The following is a 22687-nucleotide window of genomic DNA, read 5'->3' as shown; positions in this document are numbered from 1 at the left end:
TAAAGTAATCTGTGACAGAAACAGTCCTTTGAGAGTTGTGGCCATAAAAATGGCCAATGACCATGAATCAGCTCAGAAAAGTTAAAGCGTAGCAGATTGTAATTCACTAATGGTTATTTTATCCCAGGGATCTACACATTTAGTAATAGTTACTGAATTCCTAGGACAATCAGTTAATTATTGCATTATTTTTAAACTTCTTGGAAAAGGAAAAGGAGCAGTGACCTTCTGTTACTACTGAAATGCCAGTTGCTGCCTTGACCAAAGCTAACTCAGCTCTCTGCCTGTTTCTTAAAAAGCCCGAGTCTGAGCTACTACAGATTCTTCCTGGAGAAGGAATTTTTAAAACCTCTTGAAATATCTACTGAATGACTTATTTGGGGAGTTCTAAAAATAAGTAATTCCAGATGCTCTGACTTTAACAAATTGGCCTTTGAACACTGATGACACGTTGAAATGTAATAAACCAACTTGGAGGTATATTTGTCAGTAAGTGTGTTCAATTTTTTTTTAGTTCAAACTCACGGAGAGACCGTAAATACAATGAAAACCTTAAGCTGAGGCTTAATCTATTTACTCTTCACCCATTCCAAAAGGGTGACACAACCATTCCACTCAAGTCTTGCTGCTAATGTAAACAAAGTCTAGTCTCCATGCAATGGCCTCTTTAACACTCTCGATACAGTTTACTTCTTTGAATCCCAGTAACACTTCACACTCTTGAGCCTCTGTCTGCTTGACCTTTTTATATACTTGTTCTTACTCAGCATTATTTCTATTGCCTTTCCTTTTTACTCGTTTTCTCACCCCTCTTCCTTAGTAACACCATTATTTTTTCCCCTGAGTTTTCTTCTCTCTTTCAGCTCTATACATTTTCTTTTTGTATTGCCAACCCACCCCATGCTTTCAACTACAGGCCCATAACTCATAAAAGTTTACTTATAACACCAGCCTCTGGCATGAACTCCAAACTCATGACTCTATTTAAATACCTCACAAAAATTATAACTGCTCTTTATACAAGTACAACAATAATAAAAATATAAATAACATCAAATAGTAAAAAATTGTGAAGGCCTTATACCCATCACAAGCATTAACTCAACATAAATCACAGAACTAATTGTAAAACAAAAAAGTAAAAAAACACCTAGAAGATAACATAGGAGGAAATCTAAATGACCTTGGGTTTGGCTATGACATTTTAGATACAACATCAAAGCCATGATCAATGAAAGGAAGAACTGATAAGCTGGACTTGGATTTCCAGATCTGAGAAAGACATTATCAAAAGACTGCAAAGACAAGCTATGGACTGGAAGAAAGTATTTGCAAAAGATATATCTGATAAAGAACTGTATCCAAAATATACAAAGAACTCCTAAAATCCAGCAATTAGAAAAAAAAAAAAACAAAACCTATTTTGAAAATGGGTAGAAGTCCTAAACCAATACCTCACCAAAGAAGATATACAGATGGCAGATAAGCATATGAAAAGATGCACATCATGTCACCAAGGAAATGAAAATTAAAACAATGAGATACCACTACACACCCAATATAGAAAGGCCAAAATTTGCAGCACTGACAACACCTGGCAAGGATGGGGAGCAAAAGGAACTCTCATTTGTTGCTGGTGGGAATGCAGAATGGTACAGCACAGAGGATTTTTAGGGCAGTGAAAATACTATAATGTGTATGATACTATGATGGTGTATACATGTCATTATACATGTGTCCAAACCCACAGAATATACAACACCGAGAGTGAACCGTTAAGGCAAACTATGGATTTTGTGTGATAACAATGTTGTCACTGTAGGTTCATCAGTTGTTAACAAATGGACCACTCTTGGGGAGGCTTTGCGTGTGTGCAGGCAGGGAGTAGGTGGGAAATTTCTGCAACATCCCTTCTATTTTTATGTGAACCTAAAACTGCTCTAAAAATTAAGTCTTTTTTTTTTTCAGTCAAAACCATCTCTCCGTATAGTCCCTGTTTTGGCTATTTATTCAGTGAACTAAATTACCAAACTCGATACCTTGCAGTCACTCCCCCCAACTCTCAAAATAGAAAAATCACATTTTCAGACTATTTTACCTTTGATTTCTCTCTAATAACTCACTTCTAAATTCTCATTAGCACTGACTGAATTAAAGCATAAAATTAGATTACTGGAAAATGATATTCTTTTACCTTTCGATCGTAAGTGTTACTTTACTGGATCCGTTAATTACACTGATGCCAGAAACATGTTTTAAAATACAAAGTAGTTTATGCTATTCCTATGCTTAAAATTGGGTTTTATAGGCTTAAAAATAAAGATCAAATTCCTTGAAATGGAACAGAAGGTCTGTCATATTCTGGCAGGTAGCCCCCCATGCCATTCTCATCCCCTGCCGCTTCCTGGGATGCAGTATACATGCCCCCTCCCATCATGCAGCTTCTGTCTATAATGCAGGTCTTCCTTGTTAACTTAAATCATCTATATACCTTTTAATGTATGAGTCAAACGTAGTTTTCTGCAGTCTCCCTGAAGTCTGTGAAGTTGATTGGACTGCCCCACCCTGTGTGCTCACAGCATATTATGAAATACTGTAATATACACGTCATTATATTAAGATGTATTGTTTTCATATCTGTTTGCCCTACTAAACTGTGAATTCTTTGAAGACAGGAACTATGTATTACTTGATCTTTACCCTGGTCATTGAGAAAATGAAGTGGCAGAAAAATTGTTCAAAATATCATTTGATGGCACTCACTTTCCAAACCAGACCAACTCATTCTGATGGAACCGTGTAACATGATGAGGAACCTCCAGATGGTCAAGACAAAAGGAAAAAGAAGTCGAGATAAGTGAATACAAGTTTGTGTGTACTGATGAACAATACGTATATTCTTGAGGAGATATGCTGGTCTCTTAAGTGTTTTATATTAATGAAAGATATTGACAGGTTACCAAAAACTAACAGCAATGATGTAGAGAAGACAAATGACATAGTTTGGAAAGGCAGCTGTCTGAAGAATAGTCTCAGACAGATTAGGAAGCAAACAAGCAACTTGTCTTTTCAGTTTGCAGGAGCCACACAGAAACGTGTTTAACTCAGGCCTGGGGACCATAGACAGTGATGTGTCTTAGTGACCTGAAGTATATGTTCTCTAAGATATAGTTCAGGGCTCACCTTTCTTACCATACCAAAAGTGGATTCCTCATCTCACCCTGTCCTGTAGCACCTGTCACAACTTTACCGTCAAGGGGTATCATTGTGCAAGGTCATTACCTGGTTACCTACCTGTATGCCTTCATATGGGAGCCACAACTTTTGGAGGGCTATCTGCTTTTTGTCTTATATCATATCATATGGCTCTCAATGGTTGTTCAATACCTGCTGAATACTGATGAATGGGGAAGGTGTGAGGCGGCATTGATAATGATTGCAACGAACTCAAGTTGTCCTCTGTAATAAACTATGTTGCCTGAGAAATGCCTTTCAGTAATCAGCTTGATAAAGGAGAAGTAGGAAGTTAGGAAGATTAGAGGAAATTGAATCCAGATTTGGGGTGCAGGTGGGGAGATTCTGAACAACTGATGAGTATATGTATTGAGATACACTGAATGGACTTTTGGGTCAGGTTTATTGAAGTATAACTTAGAGTGAAATTCACTCTTTAATGTGTAGTTCTATACATACAGTCATATGCACACAATAGTGTAACCACCACCCTAATGAAGATATAAAACTTTCCAACACCCCCCCAAATTTCTGCATGCCCTTCTGTAGACAACTCTTCCCACATAATTGGAGGCTTTAACTGATTGACAATGACTTTTTAAAAAGACATTCTCTATAAGCTGAAAAACTCTGAAGCCCATGGTGGTAGACACAAGTTTTTCAAAAATTCTGATTTTCATTTATAACCCTGAATTTCATAATTGCACCAATTACTGCCAGTTGTTTTTTCTTGACATAATAAAGCGTCCTTCATTTATTTCTGAGAAAACGTCTGGCAAAGCAAATACAGACGACCCTCTTTGTTTGTCAGTAACTTTTTAAGGCAATAATAATGTTCCATGAGATAAGTGACTAGTTTAGCTCATAACTCAAATCGTCACAAAAACTTTCTCTTTGAGACAACCATGAAGCTGCTGTGCATGGCAGAAGTGCTCTATGCAAACTTCCATTCTTTTCACACACAATGTTAAACCAATGTGTACTCAGTGGTCAAGATTTACTAAAATGAATAACTTTTACTGCTTCACCAATGGTGGTTTCAGGTCCGCAGAGACAAGGACATCAAGATGAGACTGGACTTGCAAGAAATTAATAGGGGAAAATGGCTGTGAAAGAAAATGTGAAGTGAGTCACATGGGTCAGACCACGAGGCAGGTCTGGCCCTGAGGCACAGAGAGAGGAAGGAAAAGAAAGTTGGTGGAAACTGATGAAATGGCAGTTCTCTTCTACAGAAAGTCCGAACCACTGGCTTGGGGAGCACTAGTGAGCCCTCCAGCCACGGTTTCTTGCCAGAGGAGATCTGCTCGCCCAGGATCTTTAACGCCCCTGCTGGCTTCAGCCATTGGTCACTTGGGGTCTCACAAGTCCAGAAGGAGTTCAGAGTTCAGCCTCTGGGCCCTGCAATTGGAGCACTGCGAGGCTCAGGGATACTACAATCAAGGACATTTACAAGGAAAACTGGCTCTTTTTCTTTTAATGTGAGTGTTCAGTTGTCAGGAATACAATGTCTACCACTACAGTTCGTTTCTATCACCTTGATTTGTGTCAAGGTACCACCGCTTTTGCAACATCAGTACAAGTGTCAACATACTGAAAATGGCACATAATGTCTTAATATCATGATAGAAAAGAGTTTGGCCTTGTGGACTTGCTGAAAAGTCTTGGAATCCCCCCAAGACACATTGAGAACCACTGCCCTATATCAAGTTAGGAAATACAACACTGTTTTAAACTCCATTCAACTCCTTTCTCTTTCTGAGTTGTATTCCATTTTATGGATATACCAAAGTACATTTATGCTTTCCTGCTGAATAATACATGTTTTTTTTTTTTTCTAGTTTGGGACAAATATTTATACTACGGCTATAATCATTTTGTGTGAACATTAGTTTTTATTTTTCCAGAGTAAATACTTAGGAGCAGAATTGTTGGAGCTCTAAGTGCATGTTCATCTTTATAAAGAATGCCCAAACTGTTCTGCATTCTGAATTACCACTAGCAGGGAGTGAAGAATATAGTGAAAGAACAGATCAGCTGGTGTCAGAGGTTGGGAAGGGGTAACCAGAAGAGTAGCAGGTGAGTCTGGGGGGAAATGACTTGTTCTACATTCTGCCTGTGGTGAGAGTTACAACAAATCTATAGATGTGTTAAAATTCATTGAACAATACACCAATAAGAGTTTTACTGTGTGTGTGTGTGTGTGTGTATATATATATATATATATATATATATATATATATATATATACACACACACACAGTGCAATTGAATAAAATTAAAGCAAAATAAATAAATGAACAGATTTGAAAAAAAGTAAAAATCAAAACCGAATCTCTCTGTCAATAAAAAAAATGTTGCCGGCCATATCAATAAAGAAAGGATGTTGCAGCCATCAAGCCATCACATTACAGCTGCCTGGAAGGTGAGCCCTGAGGACACTCAGGATGGAGACAGGATGCCAGCCATCAAGCCGTCAGCCACTGCAGCTACTCCCCACCCACCCTGATGGTGCACCTGAGGAGACTCAGGGTGAGAGAGGACAGGACACTGGCCCCAGAGAGCTGAGGTGCACATCAAAGGAATGATTCCAGTGAGCCATGGTACTAAACCCCTTAACTTGAGATGTCTGGTTTTCTTTAAATAACGGTAACCTTTTGACATTCCGACTACCTGGCCTTTGGTGCAAAAACTCCTATAGAGCCTGGCTTCCCCCTTGCCTCCTGGGGGCAGCCCTTCAGAGCTGTCTGAGATGTTGTGTCCCGGGCCAAAGTCCTCAGCTTCATCCGTCAAATAAAACATAATTCTCAACTTTTAGGCTGTGCTTTTTTGTTTTTCAGTCGACATCTCTTTGACAACTTTTAGTACATTAACAATGTCACTGCATGGCGCAGGGGCCTTCCAAAAATAGAAATATAATTAATTTTATGACTGTACAGTATCTGTTGTGGATGCCAGTGTTTCAGAGTACTGCCTACATAAGAATATGAAGGCAATCCATGAAAATGTCACACTCCTCTCACAGGCGTCTTTGAACTTAAGCACAAACAGCTGGAAACAGGCACAATGCCATCTCAACAGATGGGCTTGAGTCTCCACCAGGCAGTTAGATATGTGTAGGTGTATATCAAACAGACAAGCATCCTGCTCTTGAAATCAGAATTTATGTCACTTTAAACTTGTCCACATATTTTCAGTGCATGGGTTGCTGATGCAGTTATGAAAAATAAAGAAAATAATATTGTGGAGCCAAACTAATGGCTAGCATCTCTGGCAAAAAATGACAATCTTTCCTTTTTCTGCTCTCCTGAGTTTAGCTGCTGCATCAACACTTTCTGTTTTAAAACAGTCTACAGCAAATCTGCATCATATTTTGTGACTTATAAGTATCTTTATCAATATGTTCTTAATAGAGTTTTCTGGGAATAAAAAAAAAACTATAATTCTGTGATAAAATGCACTATACTACCAAAAGCTGTACGAATCACAGCACTGAAATTTATTCATGTAATACTACAAGTATAAAGAGAAAAACATGTTATATAATAAAAAGAAATACAGGAAACAGGAGCAGTAGAATGGGTTCGCTTCTAGTAAATGATGTCTTTACTGACTGTATAAAGCTTTCCCAATATTTCTCATTTATGCCTAATAACAACTATGACAAGAAGCAGGGAAGGTGTTATTTTCCCAATTCTGGAAGGTTATGTGGTAGATGGGAAATGCCCCTGCACCCAACAAAGAGGCCCAAGTCCTGATTCTTAGAACTTGTGACTGCTTCTTTGCAAAGCAAAAGGGACTTTCACAGCTGTGATTAAGTGATGGATACTGGTTGAGCCCAATATAATCCCAATGTCCTTAAGAGAGGGGGCGGGAGGGTCAGAGCCATAGAAGGAGATGTCATGATGGGAACAGAGGCTGGAGTGACACAGAGATGGGATACAAGCTGGGGACACAGGCAGCTCTGGAAGCTGAGAAAGGCAAGGAAATGGATTCACCCCCAAACTGCCAGAAGGAATGCAATCTGCTTGACAACTTGATTTTAGGACTTCTGACCTCCTGAACCATAAAAAAATAAAAGTCACTATGTTTGTGATAATCTGGTACAGAGGCAATAGAAAGCTAATACAAATGAGAAACCTCACATTCAGACATTATAAATAATTTTACTCCAAATTTCAAAGCCCAAAATTATTAAGCCTACATCTAACCCTGGATACTTGATGTTTTTAGGGGCTGTAAAAATTAACGAACAGAAACCTCAACTAACTAGAGTCAGGAGATCAGAGGGGCAGCTTTCACACCCTGTGACACAGTGGAGTCCAATAGGAAGAAGAAAGACTCCTTTCCCATCAAGGAGTCAGCCATGAAAAGCCATAGACTATGTTTACTGTGGCCCTTCCAAGTCTCTTTTCCTCTCTATAAAAGTTCTCCTTCCCTTGCTGTGCGGGGGACTTACATACACGCAGCTCACCATGGCTGCACACCACTAACTGCAACTCTCTGCTGAAACCCATCTTTGCTGAAGAAATATCTGGGCATCTATTTGTTTCAGGTCAACAGAGTAAGCTAAGCCCATCATCCACAAAGACCTCTTATAACACAACCTAATGTGAAGAAAGCCTCATGCAATATAAACAGACCTATAGTATAATCTTGAGTTAGGAGAAGTCAAAATCACATAAATTAGAGGCAGTAAAATTAAATTAAAAGGGGCCCTCCTGATTCAACCAGGATATGGTTATTGACATGGACAGTGACAGAGTTAGAGGCACTGAAGAGAGTTTAAGAAAACTGAGTCAAAATGATCACCAATGAGATAAAGCTAAAGTAAATACGATGTTTTGTATTTTTTTTTTTTTTTTAATGTGATGGTCAGTGAGGTGAGGTCGTAAGAGGAGACAGAGGAAAGGCTCGGGAAATCAGTTTATTACACTCAGGGGTCTACACACAGGATGCAAGTCACAGCACATAGGAAGCACCAGTTTTTGATCAGAAGGCAGAAGACAGGAGTTCAGGGCAAGCGCTAGACCAGAGCCTTTACTGGGATTTCCACGTGGAAGGCAAGGCAGGGTGGTTTAAAGAGTTTAGGATTGGTACTCTGGAAAACTTTGCAAAGAATGTGACCAACAAGGGGTTAATTTCCAAAATACACAAAGAGCTCATACAGCTCAATATCAAAAAAAAAAAAAAAAACCCAAACAACCCAATCAAAAACAGGCAGAAGGCCTAAATAGACATTTCTCCAAAGAAGACATACAGATGGCCAACAGGCACATGAAAAGTTGCTGAACATCACTAATTACTATAGAAATGTAAATCAAAACCACAAATGAGGTATCACCTCACAGTGGTCAGAATGGCCACCATCAAAAACTCTACAAACAGTAAATGCTGGAGAGGGTGTGGAGAAAAGGGAATCCTCTTGCACTGTTGGTGGGAATGTAAATGGGTACAGCCACTATGGAGAACAGTATGGAGGTTCCTTAAAAAAACTGAAAATAGAGCTACCATATGACCCAGCAATCCCCCTCCTGGGCATATATCTGGACAAAACTGTAATTCGAAAAGAGCCATGCACCCCAATGTTCACTGCAGCACTATTTACAACAGCCAAGACATGGAAGCAACCCAAGTACCCATCAACAGACGACTGGCTCAGGAAGCTTTTATTTTTACCATTAACAATCACCTTTATATTATAACAGATAGTTGAGAACTGGGAATTGATTGACAAATCACAACTCACATTCCATCCAGAACAAATGCTGGAGGGGTTGCCTGTGAGGGCAACTGGCCTGCAAGTTCACAGTCAGTCTCTTGCTCTCATTGTCTCTGCATATAGAATTGAATTAAGTTAGACGGCCTGTATCCTTGAAGGGACTCCTCTCCAATGACAACTGGAGCTGAGTTTATCAGTTTACGTTTATTTTGTTCACATCTAAATGCAGGCCTGTGTCTTTCCAGGCTGTGTGGAATGAAGAGCATCTCAATCAGTGCCTTAGGGCTCTCATCAGAACTGAAACACGGATATAATGGCTTCTGTGCACACATCTAAAAATGTCACCTTTGCTCATAATCACTTCACTAGAAGGTTAGAAGATGACATCCTGGTACAAACTACATCTCCTTTCATGAGCCATATTTTAATTATCTAATTTCTTATGTTTGGCATAAATCATTGGAGTTCCAGATTTTTTAAAGTGGGAGGCTGACATGAGAATTCTTTGAGCTCATTCAGTGTTGACCAATCTAATCTCACATTCATTACACGTACCCAGTTATACACAATGATGAAGGCCTTTTTCCTGTTTCACTGTCCCCCATCTGCACACCAGGACCCTCCAGGCTCAACGTTCCTGCCAAAGGATCAATTTAAATGGTAAGGGGATTTCTTACACTCTTTTGCATAAACCCTTCAAATGTTTACCTAAGGTGTCCAAACTGTGCACCTCAGCCCTCTAAGTCTTATAAAATCTACCCCCTTCCCTCCTCCACTTCATATACTATATACTTGCACTGTCTATATCGTGGACATTAGCCTTTGTTGTTAAAACTAGCTGACTTTCCCCCTGCTTCTGCTTGGTGAACCCCTGTCCATCCTTCAAACTTCAGCTCAAGATTCTTTAACCATTTTTGTTATGAATGCTGAGATCAGTCTTAGAGCTTCTTGCTTTGTGCCATCAGCGTAGTTTGTACCAATTATACCAATAACCAACTATTGTACCAAGAATCACCAATAACTGTCTTTATTTACGTATCTTTCTCTATGAGATTTTGAGTTTTTTAAGGTCAGGGACAAGTTCTTGATTAAATTTCCGACTCCTCTGTCTGGTCAGCATGAGGACTGACTGTCACATAATAGGTACTCAAGGATATTTCTTTGAGGGATTAATTAATTAATTGGGGGATTTTCCCCTAAACTAAATAAACCCAATCTTACCTGACACTCAGAAAAGTTCTATCAACTATAAATTGGTCAAAGTTACTCAGCCTGTTAATTAATTAATAAAACTCTTTCAAAGTTCAGATGCTCAGTCTAATTTCAGTATTACCTTACATCCTTTCCAGGGTGCATGTATTTTGCAAGCAAACCACCTTGCTCATTAACTCATTTGTTTTTTTCTGGAAGAAACTGGTTTGTTTGCCCATCAACATCTATTCTCACTTTGGTTGAAATCGGCAAAACTGCCACAGGGAAGAATTCACATTTTCCAACAATTTCTGGAAAGTGCACCAGTACCAAATGTCATCAGACTTGAGTTATACAGTACTGGGAATTAGTCTGAAAGGCTCATGTACATGCGTGCAAAGTTTAATGTCAATCTTTGTGGCGTAACAAGTAAGGCAATCGAGCGTCTCACGCAGGAGACTGGCCCTCTGGTCACTGACTACTGCACTTGGTTCAATTAGCCAAATACTTCTGGACACTTTCAGTGGTGCTAAAGTTGAGTAAGATTCTGTGGGGCTCAAACAGAGGTGGAAGATACAGTCTACTCAGAAAATCTTTCTGTCTAGATGAGGGGGCAAAAAATCAACACATAAAAAGTACTGAGTAATAACAAGGCAGAAGGGTAGTTCTATAGCATGGCTAGGGAAAATATGCTTGTCAGTTCAAAGGCACATATCATGAATAGTAAAATCCTAAATTGAGTAACACATGTTTAAGGAGAGATGGATTTTGCAAATTGCTGGCTGAGTGGCTCAGACAGGAAGAGCAGAGGATCTGGGCACATGTGGGGTCCCAGGAGTTGGGATGATGGGGGAGGATTTAGCTCAAAGAAAGGATGGTTGTCATATGAAGAAGCTGAGATGAGGGATGGGAAAGGGTGATGACACAAAGCAAGGGACAGAGCCGAATTCAGCAGGAGGGAGAAGACAACAGGAAGTCAGAAGGAGAGGAGGGCCAAATTGTCTTGTTCCGTTAACATCACCAGGTGGCAGGTGAGTCAGGAGATGTCCCTGTGCCACCATTTCTGCAGGTGTGGGAGAGGGAGGAACAGATCACCAGCAGACAGACAGCCAAGGTGATGAATTGTGCTCCTAGAATTGTGGCTTGGTTACTTCCCTCTATCTGACACCTGATCTTTCTGTCCCCGTTTTTTAAAGCTGGAGAATGACAATAATACTTGCCAGAAGTCACTATGTTCCAGGGACTCACAGGAGAAAAAAATGAAAGAATACGGGTACAAGTCCCCAGCACAGGTCCCAACACATTAGCTTCCTTTCCTCCATGCAAGGAAAACAAACATAGACAGCCAAAAAGGGAAGGCCACCACTGACTGACTATTTCTACAAGAACAGAAATACATTTCCTAATTTCTTTCATGAGCATAGAAGACAAAAGTATCTGTACAAAAAGGACAGTGTGAAAATATTTAAGGACCCATATGTAAAAGAGAGGCTTCAGTTCACACTCAAATTAATCCAAAATAGTATACAAATTTCTTGCCTAGAGCAGGTATTTCAATCTCTTAAATGCACGGACACTTACCCAAAAGGAGGCACTCGTAGAAAATTTCCGTTTTTGTAGTTTTGAAAGGATATCAAATGTATGTAATCAGTCACAAGTGTCTTTCCCAGAAAGAACTATTTTCCAGCAAAAATCTGACTTACACACATCAGGGCGAGCACCTCACGGTAAGAGCCCTCCTTCCCTGTAATTGGGGCACTACACAGGAATCCCAGTAGCTGATTTACTTTGGCAGCAGCATGACAACAGGTTACCACTCCATATTCTCTGCACAAAAGAAAGAAGGATGAAGCACAGCTGCTCATAAAGGCAGCCCAGAGGAAGACTGAATAGGCTGAAGCTACAGCCCGACAATGCCCAATTCGGCAAACACCTGTGAAACTGTGTTAAGCACAAGGGTTAGCAGGAACTCACAAAAAAGCAAAAGAAACTCACAGAAAACATCTTTGGAAGGTTTTGATTTAAAAGGCTGCATGGGGCTTCCCTGGTGGTGCAGTGGTTGAGAGTCTGCCTGCCAATGCAGGGGACACGGGTTCGAGCCCTGGTCTGGGAAGATTCCCACATGCCGTGGAGCAACGAGGCCCGTGAGCCAAAATTACTGAGCCTGCGCATCTGGAGTCCGTGCTCCGCAACGAGAGAGGCCGCGATAGTGAGAGACCCGCGCACCGCGATGAAGAGTGGCCCCCACTTGCCGCACCTAGAGAAAGCCCTCACACAGAAACGAAGACCCAACCCAGCCATAAATAAATAAATAAATAAATAAATAAATAAATAAAATTAAAGCAGCCACTAAATGTGGGAGGAGGGGAAAGAATATAGGATAGACTCATGGACTGGCCACAAAGGCACCGGGTATTAGAGATTCAGTGACCCTGGATGAAATCATTCACTCCTTTAAAAAAAAAAAAAAAGTAAAAGGCTGCATGACAGCTCAGTATCAAAAAAACAAACAACCCAATCCAAAAATGGGCAGAAGACCTAAATAAACATTTCTCCAAAGAAGAGATACAGATTGCCAACAAACACATGAAAGGATGCTCAACATCACTAATCATTAGAGAAATGCAAATCAAAATTACAATGAAGTATCACCTCACACTGGTCAGAATGGCCATCATCAAAAAATCTAGAAACAATAGATGCTGGAGAGGGTGTGGAGAAAAGGGAACCCTCCTGCTCTGTTGGTGGGAATGTAAATTGAAACAGCCACTATGGAGAACAGTATGGAGGTTCCTTAAAAAACTAAAAATAGAACTACCATATGACCCAGCAATCCCACTACTGGGCATATACCCTGAGAAAACCATAATTCAGAAAGAGTCATGTACCACAACGTTCACTGCAGCTCTATTTACAATAGCCAGGACATGGAAGCAACTTAAGTGTCCATTGACAGATGAATGGATAAAGAAGATGTGGCACACATATACAATGGAATATTACTCAGCCATAAAAAGAAATAAATTGAGTTATTTGTAGTGAAGTGGATAAACCTAGAGTCTGTCATACAGAGTGAAGAAAGTCAGAAAGAGAAAAACAAATAAATGCCATATGCTAATGCATATATATGGAATCTAAAAGAAAATTGGTTCTGATGAACCTAGGGACAGGACAGGAATAAAGACGCAGACATAGAGAGTGGACTTGAGGACATGGGGAGGGGGAAGGGGAAGCTGGGACAAAGTGAGAGAGTAGCATGGACATATATACACTACCAAATGTAAAACAGATAGCTAGTGGGAAGAAGCCGCATAGCAAAGGGAGATCAGCTTGGTGTTTTGTGACCACCTAGAGGGGTGGGATAGGGAGGGTGGGAGGGAGACACAAGAGGGAGGGTATATAGGGATATATGTGTAGGTATGGCTGATTCACTTTGTTATACAGCAGCAACTAACACACCATGGTAAAGCAACTATACTCCAATAAAGATGTTAAATAAATAAATAAACAAACAAATAAACAAATAAATAAATAAATAAAAGACTGCATGAGAAAGGTTTTAGGTGGCTTAAAACTTGCTTCTCCTTTAGGAACACATTTGGTTTGCTTTTACAAAGGAACCACAGGGCATGCGTTTTGTAAAGCTCCCTAATACACTGGCACAGTGAAACTTTACGTCAGGCTATGCAAATACGCGCTATATACACACACACACACACACACACACACACACACACATATATAAAGTATAATAGCACCAAGAATTGCTTTTTAAGTATTTTTATAGTATTACACAGTCATGAGATCATGTCAGATTTACCAATGATCACAAATGATCTGCATCTTAATTTCTAGCACCAGTTGATGGGTACCAACTGCCTGGAGTACTGTGCTCAAGACACTGAACCTACATCAAGTTCAGTGAGACAGGTGTGATTAACTATGCTTGTGCAGAGAACAGGTGAGAGAGTGGCTGCACACACAGTATACATTCAGCAGTTCTCAATTTAACTACAATTTATGAAAATCACCCCACTCCAAGAAGAATAAAAAAACAGGTAGATTTCATTTATTTACTAAAATTTTGATGCATCCTGTGCTGTAAATGATCCCAAGAATAACCAAGCAGCATGTGCAACATCTTATTTTAGAACAAAACAATCACAAAAATAAAATAACTCATCAAAAAACATATTATGTCTCAGGAGTCTCACTACACTTGTTTATGACTGTGTGTTAGAACTTACCATACCGGATCTTCTTCTCACAGGAGACTGTGAGTTCTTTGAGGCTAGGATGACATCATACTCATTTTATACCTAAGCTATCATACTGTCTATAACACAACTGGTCCTCATTTAAACTTTATTGAAGGAACCATCAAAGGAAGGAAGGATGGAAAATTCAGTGGACAATAGAATAAGAGGTGTTAGAGACTGGAAGAAATGTTGAGGCTTCCTTCTGGGATTTTGAAACTGGAGTCAAAATCCAGTTAACTGAAGCGTATTTAAGATAGGTGAAGAGACAACTAAAGTATAGTGTCTCTTCTGTTTGCATGTCTGTTTTGCTGCTACACTTGATCTTTTAGAAAGCACGATCCATCACCTTCCCCTTTAATTACAACTAGTTCATTCCAATCTAAGTTTGAAATTAGTATAGGTCTTGGAAGAACAATTAAAGTCCAAAGTCTTACTATGATAGACCCATTATACGACCTTTGCTATGACTTACGTTAAAATACTGCAGCATAAACTGTGTCATATATATTTGCACATGTTCAGTTTAATCTAGGACCTCGGAATGGTTAGTTGCATGTGAGGGAACAGAATCAGGAATCAGTGCTGCTGAGAGTGGCATCTGTGCTCCTATCAGGAATCAGTGCAATCAGAGGCAGTAATCTGTCATTTCCACTTTGACAACAACATTAATATTGAAGTTTTTTCATTAGCTGAAAGGATGTTAGAAATAATTTTTTATGGTAAAATGAATGTTCAAGATTTTAACTGGCAGGATATAATCATAGAGGTATCTCAAGTTGTGTGCAAAAAAGATACAGCATCTGGACTAACCAGTGCCCCCAGAGCACTGCGCTGTCAGGGGTCCTGTTGGCCCCGCATCTCTCCTTTTCATAAAGCATTGGCCACTTCACTCAGTCACAAGGCCGACTGGTCCTTTTCTCTACATCCATTCATTGACCTCTAAGCCAAACCTGATGCAAAGTGCTAATTACAGTGTCTTCATTAATAAACATAAATTCCCAGAGGTATAGAATAGGTATATGGTAATTTCCTTGATTCCTAAAAACGTTTGTATGTTTGGAGAAACTTGACCTTAGGCTTACTTTCATTATGGCATTCCACCTGATATGGATTAGTTGGCCCCCAAAAACATCTATCCATTATCAGCTAACAATATTCACCAAAGGCATGTGATACTTTCTGAACCACCGAATTGTCCTGGGTCAGTTTGCAACAATAACGGGCTCATTGTCAACACACTATAATTACTGTATTTCTCTTGTCCAATAGCCTAAACACCCTTTTGGGGGCAGGATTTGTACCTTATTCAGATCCTAATATATAATAGTTTTCTAATAAAGAATTTTAGAATCAACAAATGATTAAGCATCCTGAATCACTCAGAAAGGAGCATAAATATTCACGTAAAAGTCAACCCGCTTGGTAAGCAGACTGTGACATTCCTAACAGAACATAAAACAACATTTACATTGGGATATTGACAACACCATATAAACAATGATTCTCCAACCATCACACCATGGCTGTAGAACAAATAACAACCCCTGCTTTTGACTTACTGACACATTTTTTTACCACTGACATCTCAACCCGACTTCTTTCCTTTCACCTCCTGAACAACTATTATGATATAGCCAATCATGAAATGTCCTGGCTACTTGACAGCCCCCAATCCAGAGCTGGTTCTTACTTTCCTCCGCCTTCCTTAGAATCACAAGTCCAAATTCTATTAAAAGCTTCTTTCCACTCTTGTTACTAAAACATTTCTAAGTTCCCCTCTGGAATGTATTTTCTCTCATTTCAGGAATTCAAATAAACATAATTTATTTGAATATGGCTAGGTCTTCAGTGGCCTTTGGCTGGTGGGCTTAGAATAATAGTTAATTAAATAAAAGAATAAAGGGTTCAAATCTCTTTGAATTTGTAAATTACATATAGCATATAAAACTATACTGAATATTAAGTTATTCTTGCTACAGTTATTGTTTTTAACATCCAACTTTTATCGGATTATTTTAATGTTTTCTTAGTTCACAACCTTTAGATTCCTTTACATCTTGTGACTTTTTGGCCTTAATCATCCATTGTTTGGCTGTATTATCATCACTAAGCCCCACTGTGATAATTATGTACTTCATAATGGTCTTTAACAGTTTATGCAATATATTTATCTCCTTTACTATATGATAAGCAAATTAAATGGAGGTTAACAGAGAAGAACACTGACCTTCCTTCTCATCTTGGAAATTAGCATTATAAAGGGGGAGGATACAGTTATCTATGAGTCGTCTCTAATTAGAAAGAGCAGGCTAGTGAGGGAATTCTATGAGAATTAGCCCAGGCCCACAGCATAGAAAATTGTAACTTCAAAGCTTTGCTAATGTTTGTGATTTGTTCACATCTGTTGTATCCTAATCAGGAGTATACACTCCAGGGTTGGTCACTTGGCATGTAAAAGACCCTAAAAAGAGAAATTGACAGTAATGCAATAATAGTAGGAGACTTCAATACCCCACATCGAATAATGGAGAAAACACCCATACAATCAATAAGGAAACAGCTGATTTAAACAGCACTATTGACCAAACAGACCTAATAGACATGTACAGAACTCTCCACCAACAGCAGAAAAACACGTTTCTCAAGCGCACTCAGAACAAGCTCCAGGACAGATCACATGTTAAGTCACAAAACAAGTTTTAATAAATTTAGGAAGATCAACATCATTCTAAGTATCTTTTCTGGCCACAGTGGAATGAAACTAGAAACAACTAACAGTAAGAAAACCAGAAAATTCTAAAATACATGGAAACTTAACAACATGCCCGTGAACAACCATTAAGTCAACGAGGAAATCAAAACAGAATTTTAAATATATCTTGAGATAAAAATAAAAGCAGAAAATACCAAAATTTATGGAATGCAGCCAAAGCATTACTAATGCAAAAGTTCACAGTGATAAACATTTTCATTTCATAATACATACAGTTGTCAAATCATTATGTTGTACACCTAATACAATGTTATATGTTGATTATATCTCAATTAAAAAAAAGAAAGACCTCAAATAAACAACCTAATTTTTAACCTCAAGGAAATAGAAAAGGAAAACAAAGTTAGCAGAAAGAAGAAAATAATAAAAATTAGAGCAGAAAAAAAGGAAAACAGAAAAACAAAAATCAACAAAACAAAGAGTTGTTTTTCAAAAAGATAAAATTGACAAAGAGCTAGATTAACTTGGAAAACAAAGACTGAAATAAATAAAATAAAAAATGAAAGAGAACACATTGTAATGAATGCCTCAGAAATAAAAAGGATCAAAAGAGATTATTATGCTCAATTATACACCAAAAAATTAAACAAACTAGAAAAAATGGATAATTTCCTAAACATACAGCCTACTAAAACTGAATTAAGAAAGAAAAATAATGAACAGACCAATAACAAATAAGGAAACTGAATCAGTAATCAAAAACATCCCAACAAAGGGACACCCAGGACAAGATGGCTTCACTGGTGAATTCTACTTAACATTCAAGGAAATATTAATACTAATCCTTCTTAAAATCTTCAAAAATATGGAAGAGGGAATACTGCGAAACTCATTTTATGAGGTCAGCATCACCCAGATACCAAAGCCAGGTAAACACACCACAAGAAACACAAATAAACGAAACAAAACAAAAACTACAGGCCAATAAACTTGATTAACTTCAATGAAAAAAATTATCAATAAAATACTAGCAAAACCAAATTCAATAGCACATCAAAAGGAATATACACAATGACTAAATGGGCTGTATCCCCAAAATGCAAGGAAGATTTAAATCAGTCACTGTGATACACCACTTTAACAGAATGTAAGATAAAATCAACATGATCATCTCAACAGACGCAGAAAAAAAATTTAACAGAATTCAACATCCGTTCATGATAAAAGCTCTCAACAAATCAGTTATAGAATGAAATTGCCTCAACACAATAAAGGCTGTATGTAAAAAGACCACAGCAAACGTCATAATCAACCAGGAGAAACAAAAAGCTTTTTCTCCACAATCTGGTACAAGGCAAGGATGCCCACTCTTGCTATTTCTATTCAAAACAACACTGGAAGTCCTAGCCAGAGCAATTAGATAAGAAAAATAAATAAAATCCATCCAAAGAGAAAAGTAAATAACAGTACCTCTGCTTGCAGACGACATCATCATATATGCAGAAAAACCTAAAGACAAAAATAAAAATAAAAAAAACTGTTAGAACTCATTAAAAAATTCAGTAAATTTATAATACACAAAGTCAACAAACAAAAAGCAGTAGCTTTTCTATAAACAAACAATAAACTATCCAATAAGGAAATTAAGAATACAATCTGACTGACAACAGCAACAAAAATAATACTTAAAAAAAAAAACTTAGCCAAAGAGATAAAAGACTTGTACACTAAATATGACAAAACATTGAGGAAGGAAGTTAAAGAAGACAAATAAATAGAAAGACATTCCCTGTGCATGGATTAGGAAACTTAATATTGTTAAAATGTCCATACTACATGAAGTGATCTACAAAATCAATGCATTTGCAAACAAAATCCTAATTACATTTTTTATAGACATAGAAAAAACAAACCTAAAATTCATATGGAACCACAAAAGACCTTGTGTAGCCAAACAACTTTGAGGAAGAAAAACAAAGCTGGAGCCAGACATCACACTCTTAATTTCAAAATATATTACAAAGGTACAGTAATCAAAAGAGTATGACCCTGGCAATGATTGTTTTTGGAAATGACACCCAAATTACAGGCAAAAAAAGCAAAAACAGATGAGTGGGACTGCACCAAATTAAAAGGTTTCTGTACAGTAAAGGAAACAGTCAACAGAGTGAAAAGGTAACAAATGAAAAAGGAGAAAATATCTGCAAACTGTATATCTGGGGGGTGGGGGGGCTTACTATCTAAACTGTATAAAGAACTCATACAACTCAATGGCAAGAAAACAAATAATCCAACTAAAAAAATGGGCAAAGGACCTGAGACATATCTCAAAAGAACACATTATAGATGGCCAATGGGTGTATAAAATTTTCTTAAAGTTCAACATCACTAATAGTCAGGAAAATGCAAATCAAAACCAAACTAAGATATCATCTCACACCTGTTAGAATGGCTGCCATCAAAAAGACAAGAGATAACAAATCATGGTGAGGATGTGGAGAAAAGGGAAAACTTGTACACTGTTGCTGGGAATATAAGCTGGTGAAGCCCTTATGGAAAACAGTATAAACTTTTCTCAAAAATATTAAAAATAAAACTACCATATGATCCAGCAATATCGCTTCTGGGGATAGGCCCAAAAGAAATGAAATCAGTATCTCTAAAAGGTATCATCACTCCCATGTTCACTGTACCATTACTCACAGTAACTAAAATATGGAAATAATGTCCACTGACAGATACACAATGGACTACTACTCAGCTTGAAAAAAGAAAGAAAATCATGCCACTTGTGACAACATTGATGACCCCAGTGAACATTATGTTAAGTAACATCAACCAGGCACAGAGAGACAAATACAGCATGAACTCACTTATATGTGGAATCTAAAAAAGTTTAACTGATAGAAGCTCAGAGTAGAATCATAGTTGCCAGAAGCTGGGGGTTAGAAGATGGGGAGATGTTAATCAAAGGCTACAAAGTTCCAGTTATATGGGATGAATAAGTCCTGGAGATCTAACCTGCAGAATGGTTATTATAGTTAAGAGTATTATATTGCATACTTGAAATTTGCTAAGAAACTGGATCTTAAATACTCTTACTACAAAATAAAACTATGTGAGGGGATGGAAGTGTTAATTAGCTTGACTGTGGTAATTATTTCACAATATATATACACATAACCAAACAACATGTTGTAACTTTAAATACATACAATTTTTATTTGACCAAAAAAAAAAAAAAAATTTAAAGACCCTTAAAGGAGTCTCCATTCCAATGGCACTACTAATGTTACATTACTTCCATATGTATAAAAGAGGATCGATTAGCAAAAATATATTAGAAATTATTTTTCTGTTGGGGAAATAATGTTCACAGATGTGTCGATTGCTTAAAAACATACCCAGTTATTGTCTTATAGAATAAAATATGTGAACAGAAGGTACTTTAGAGATCATCTGGTCCAAAACCTTATATTACAGAAAAGAATTTGAAGCAAGAAGAAAATAAATAGCTCATGTCAATGTCAAACCAATTAAAAGTAAAACCAGGACTACGCAGGGTACTAACTGACAAGACATGTTTTGGATTTAGTTAGACTTGGGTTAACATTGCATTTTGGCCACTCAAGGTTTGTGCCAAGTTACTTAAATTTACGGTGCTTCAGTTTTCTCAAGTGTAAAACATAAATAATGATACTAACGTATTTGGGATGTTGTAAGGATAAAATATAATTTAAAAGCATTTAATGTTATGCTATTGTTTTTGAAATATCCTAACAAGCTAAGAAATTGAATTAATTAAATAAAAACTTAGTTTTATATTTTATTTCAATCAAACATCAAATACAATGAATCAATTTAGATTCAGCAAATTTTGAGTAAGAAAGATGTGAAATAAAAAGGGCTTTATAATTTATGTCTATAAATTTTTATTTTATGTTTTTAATAATTCATGTAAATTTATTATGAAGAAATTGAATTTCAGAGCTAATAAGTTGTTTGTCCCAGTCTTAGAGCTAATAACTGGAGGGAAAGGAATAAAGACGCAGACGTAGAGAATGGACTTGAGGACACAGGGAGGGGGAAGGGTAAGCTGGGACAAAGTGAGAGATTGGCATGGACATATATACACTACCAAATGTAAAATAGACAGCTAGTGGGAAGCAGCCGCATAGCACAGGGAGATCAGCTCGGTGCTTTGTGACCACCCCTAGGGGGTGGGATAGGGAGGGTGGGAGGGAGATGCAAGAGGGAGGGGATATGGGGATATATGTATATGTATAGCTGATCCACTTTGTTATAAAGCAGAAACTAACACACCATTGTAAAGCAATTATAGTTAGTAAAGATGTTAAAAAAGAAAAAAAAAAAAGCTAATAACTGGAGGAACAGGCAGTGATCCTAAGTCTTTCCAGACTCTCAAGTGTTACATAATATATTATATAGCCTCTGTATTAGAATAAAGACAGGCAAAAGGCACCATGGTGATCACAGATACACAGCTGTTATTTAAACAAAGAAAGAGCACCAGAAAGCCATGATTTTAGAGCTAACACATTTCACATTCTGCTTTGGATGTACTACAGACATCTATACCCTGCTCTCCAAAACAACAGTGACCAAAGATAAAAAGAAAATTCACTTCTTCCACACTACATAATACTTATTATACATTGCCTAAGGAGATTCACTTTTTTCCTATATAAATAATAAAACTGTCAAAGAATCTTAAAAAATCATAAAGGCCACTGGTTTTGAAGTATAAATATTGACTTTTATACTAAACATGAAAGCAAATATGACTGAATCATTAATCTGAAAAACATTTCAAAAGAACATTTAATCTATCGCCTGCCTCAAGAAAGAACTTCACCGAAACTATTTCTGTGAGATGTTAAATACCTCCAGAGAAATACTAACTTCCCAAATATTTCAGAATTTTATTGAACCTATAAAAGACTACACAAAAGGGGCTTCCCTGGTGGCACAGTGGTTGAGAGTCTGCCTGCCAATGCAGGGGACACGGGTTCGAGCCCTGGTCTGGGAAGATCCCACATGCTGCGGACCAACTGGGCCCGTGAGCCACAACTACTGAGCCTGCGCGTCTGGAGCCTGTGCTCCGCAACAAGAGAGGCCGCGACAGTGAGAGGCCCGCGCACCGCGATGAAGAGTGGCCCCCGCTTGCCGCAACTAGAGAAAGCCCTCGCACAGAAACGAAGACCCAACACAGCCATAAATCAATAAATAAATAAAAAAAAAATCCTTCCCTCTACTTTAACAACAACAAAAAAAAGGATTACACAAAATATATTTAATATGAATCCTAGTCTGCCAACACAAGTGTATAAGAATGTGAACCTTTTTTTCTATAATTTAATCTTTATGTCCAGCCCAAACCTATTGCTATCAGTTACTTTTCCCAGAATTGTGAACTGATTAGAGCAAGGCATTTGGGTTTGGGGGTGGGATCTGAACCCCGGCCACCAGTCTGAACAGGAATTGGCTAAGGTGCTAATGTTACTGGGTGGCATGACATTTTTGTTTCCATGGTTCTCTGTGTTTTCACTC

At 37.9% G+C, this 22687-nt stretch overlaps 1 protein-coding gene across 1 annotated transcript in view; it reads right to left on the bottom strand.

Annotated features, from left to right (window-relative positions):
* GALNTL6 (polypeptide N-acetylgalactosaminyltransferase like 6) overlaps window positions 1-22687 on the bottom strand; it is a 1732831-nt gene that overhangs the window by 1615128 nt on the left and 95016 nt on the right. Inside the window, exon 2 of the mRNA XM_059926764.1 lies at window positions 18587-18625. Coding sequence (XP_059782747.1) covers window positions 18587-18611 — 25 coding nt within the window. The 5' untranslated portion in view covers window positions 18612-18625. The remainder of the gene's footprint in view (window positions 1-18586; window positions 18626-22687) is intronic.

This window comes from Balaenoptera ricei, chromosome 6 (assembly GCF_028023285.1).
Source record: "Balaenoptera ricei isolate mBalRic1 chromosome 6, mBalRic1.hap2, whole genome shotgun sequence".
NCBI lineage: Eukaryota > Metazoa > Chordata > Mammalia > Artiodactyla > Balaenopteridae > Balaenoptera > Balaenoptera ricei.
The sequence above is the reverse complement of the archived record's forward strand: the minus strand, read 5'-3'. Positions and strand labels throughout refer to the sequence as shown.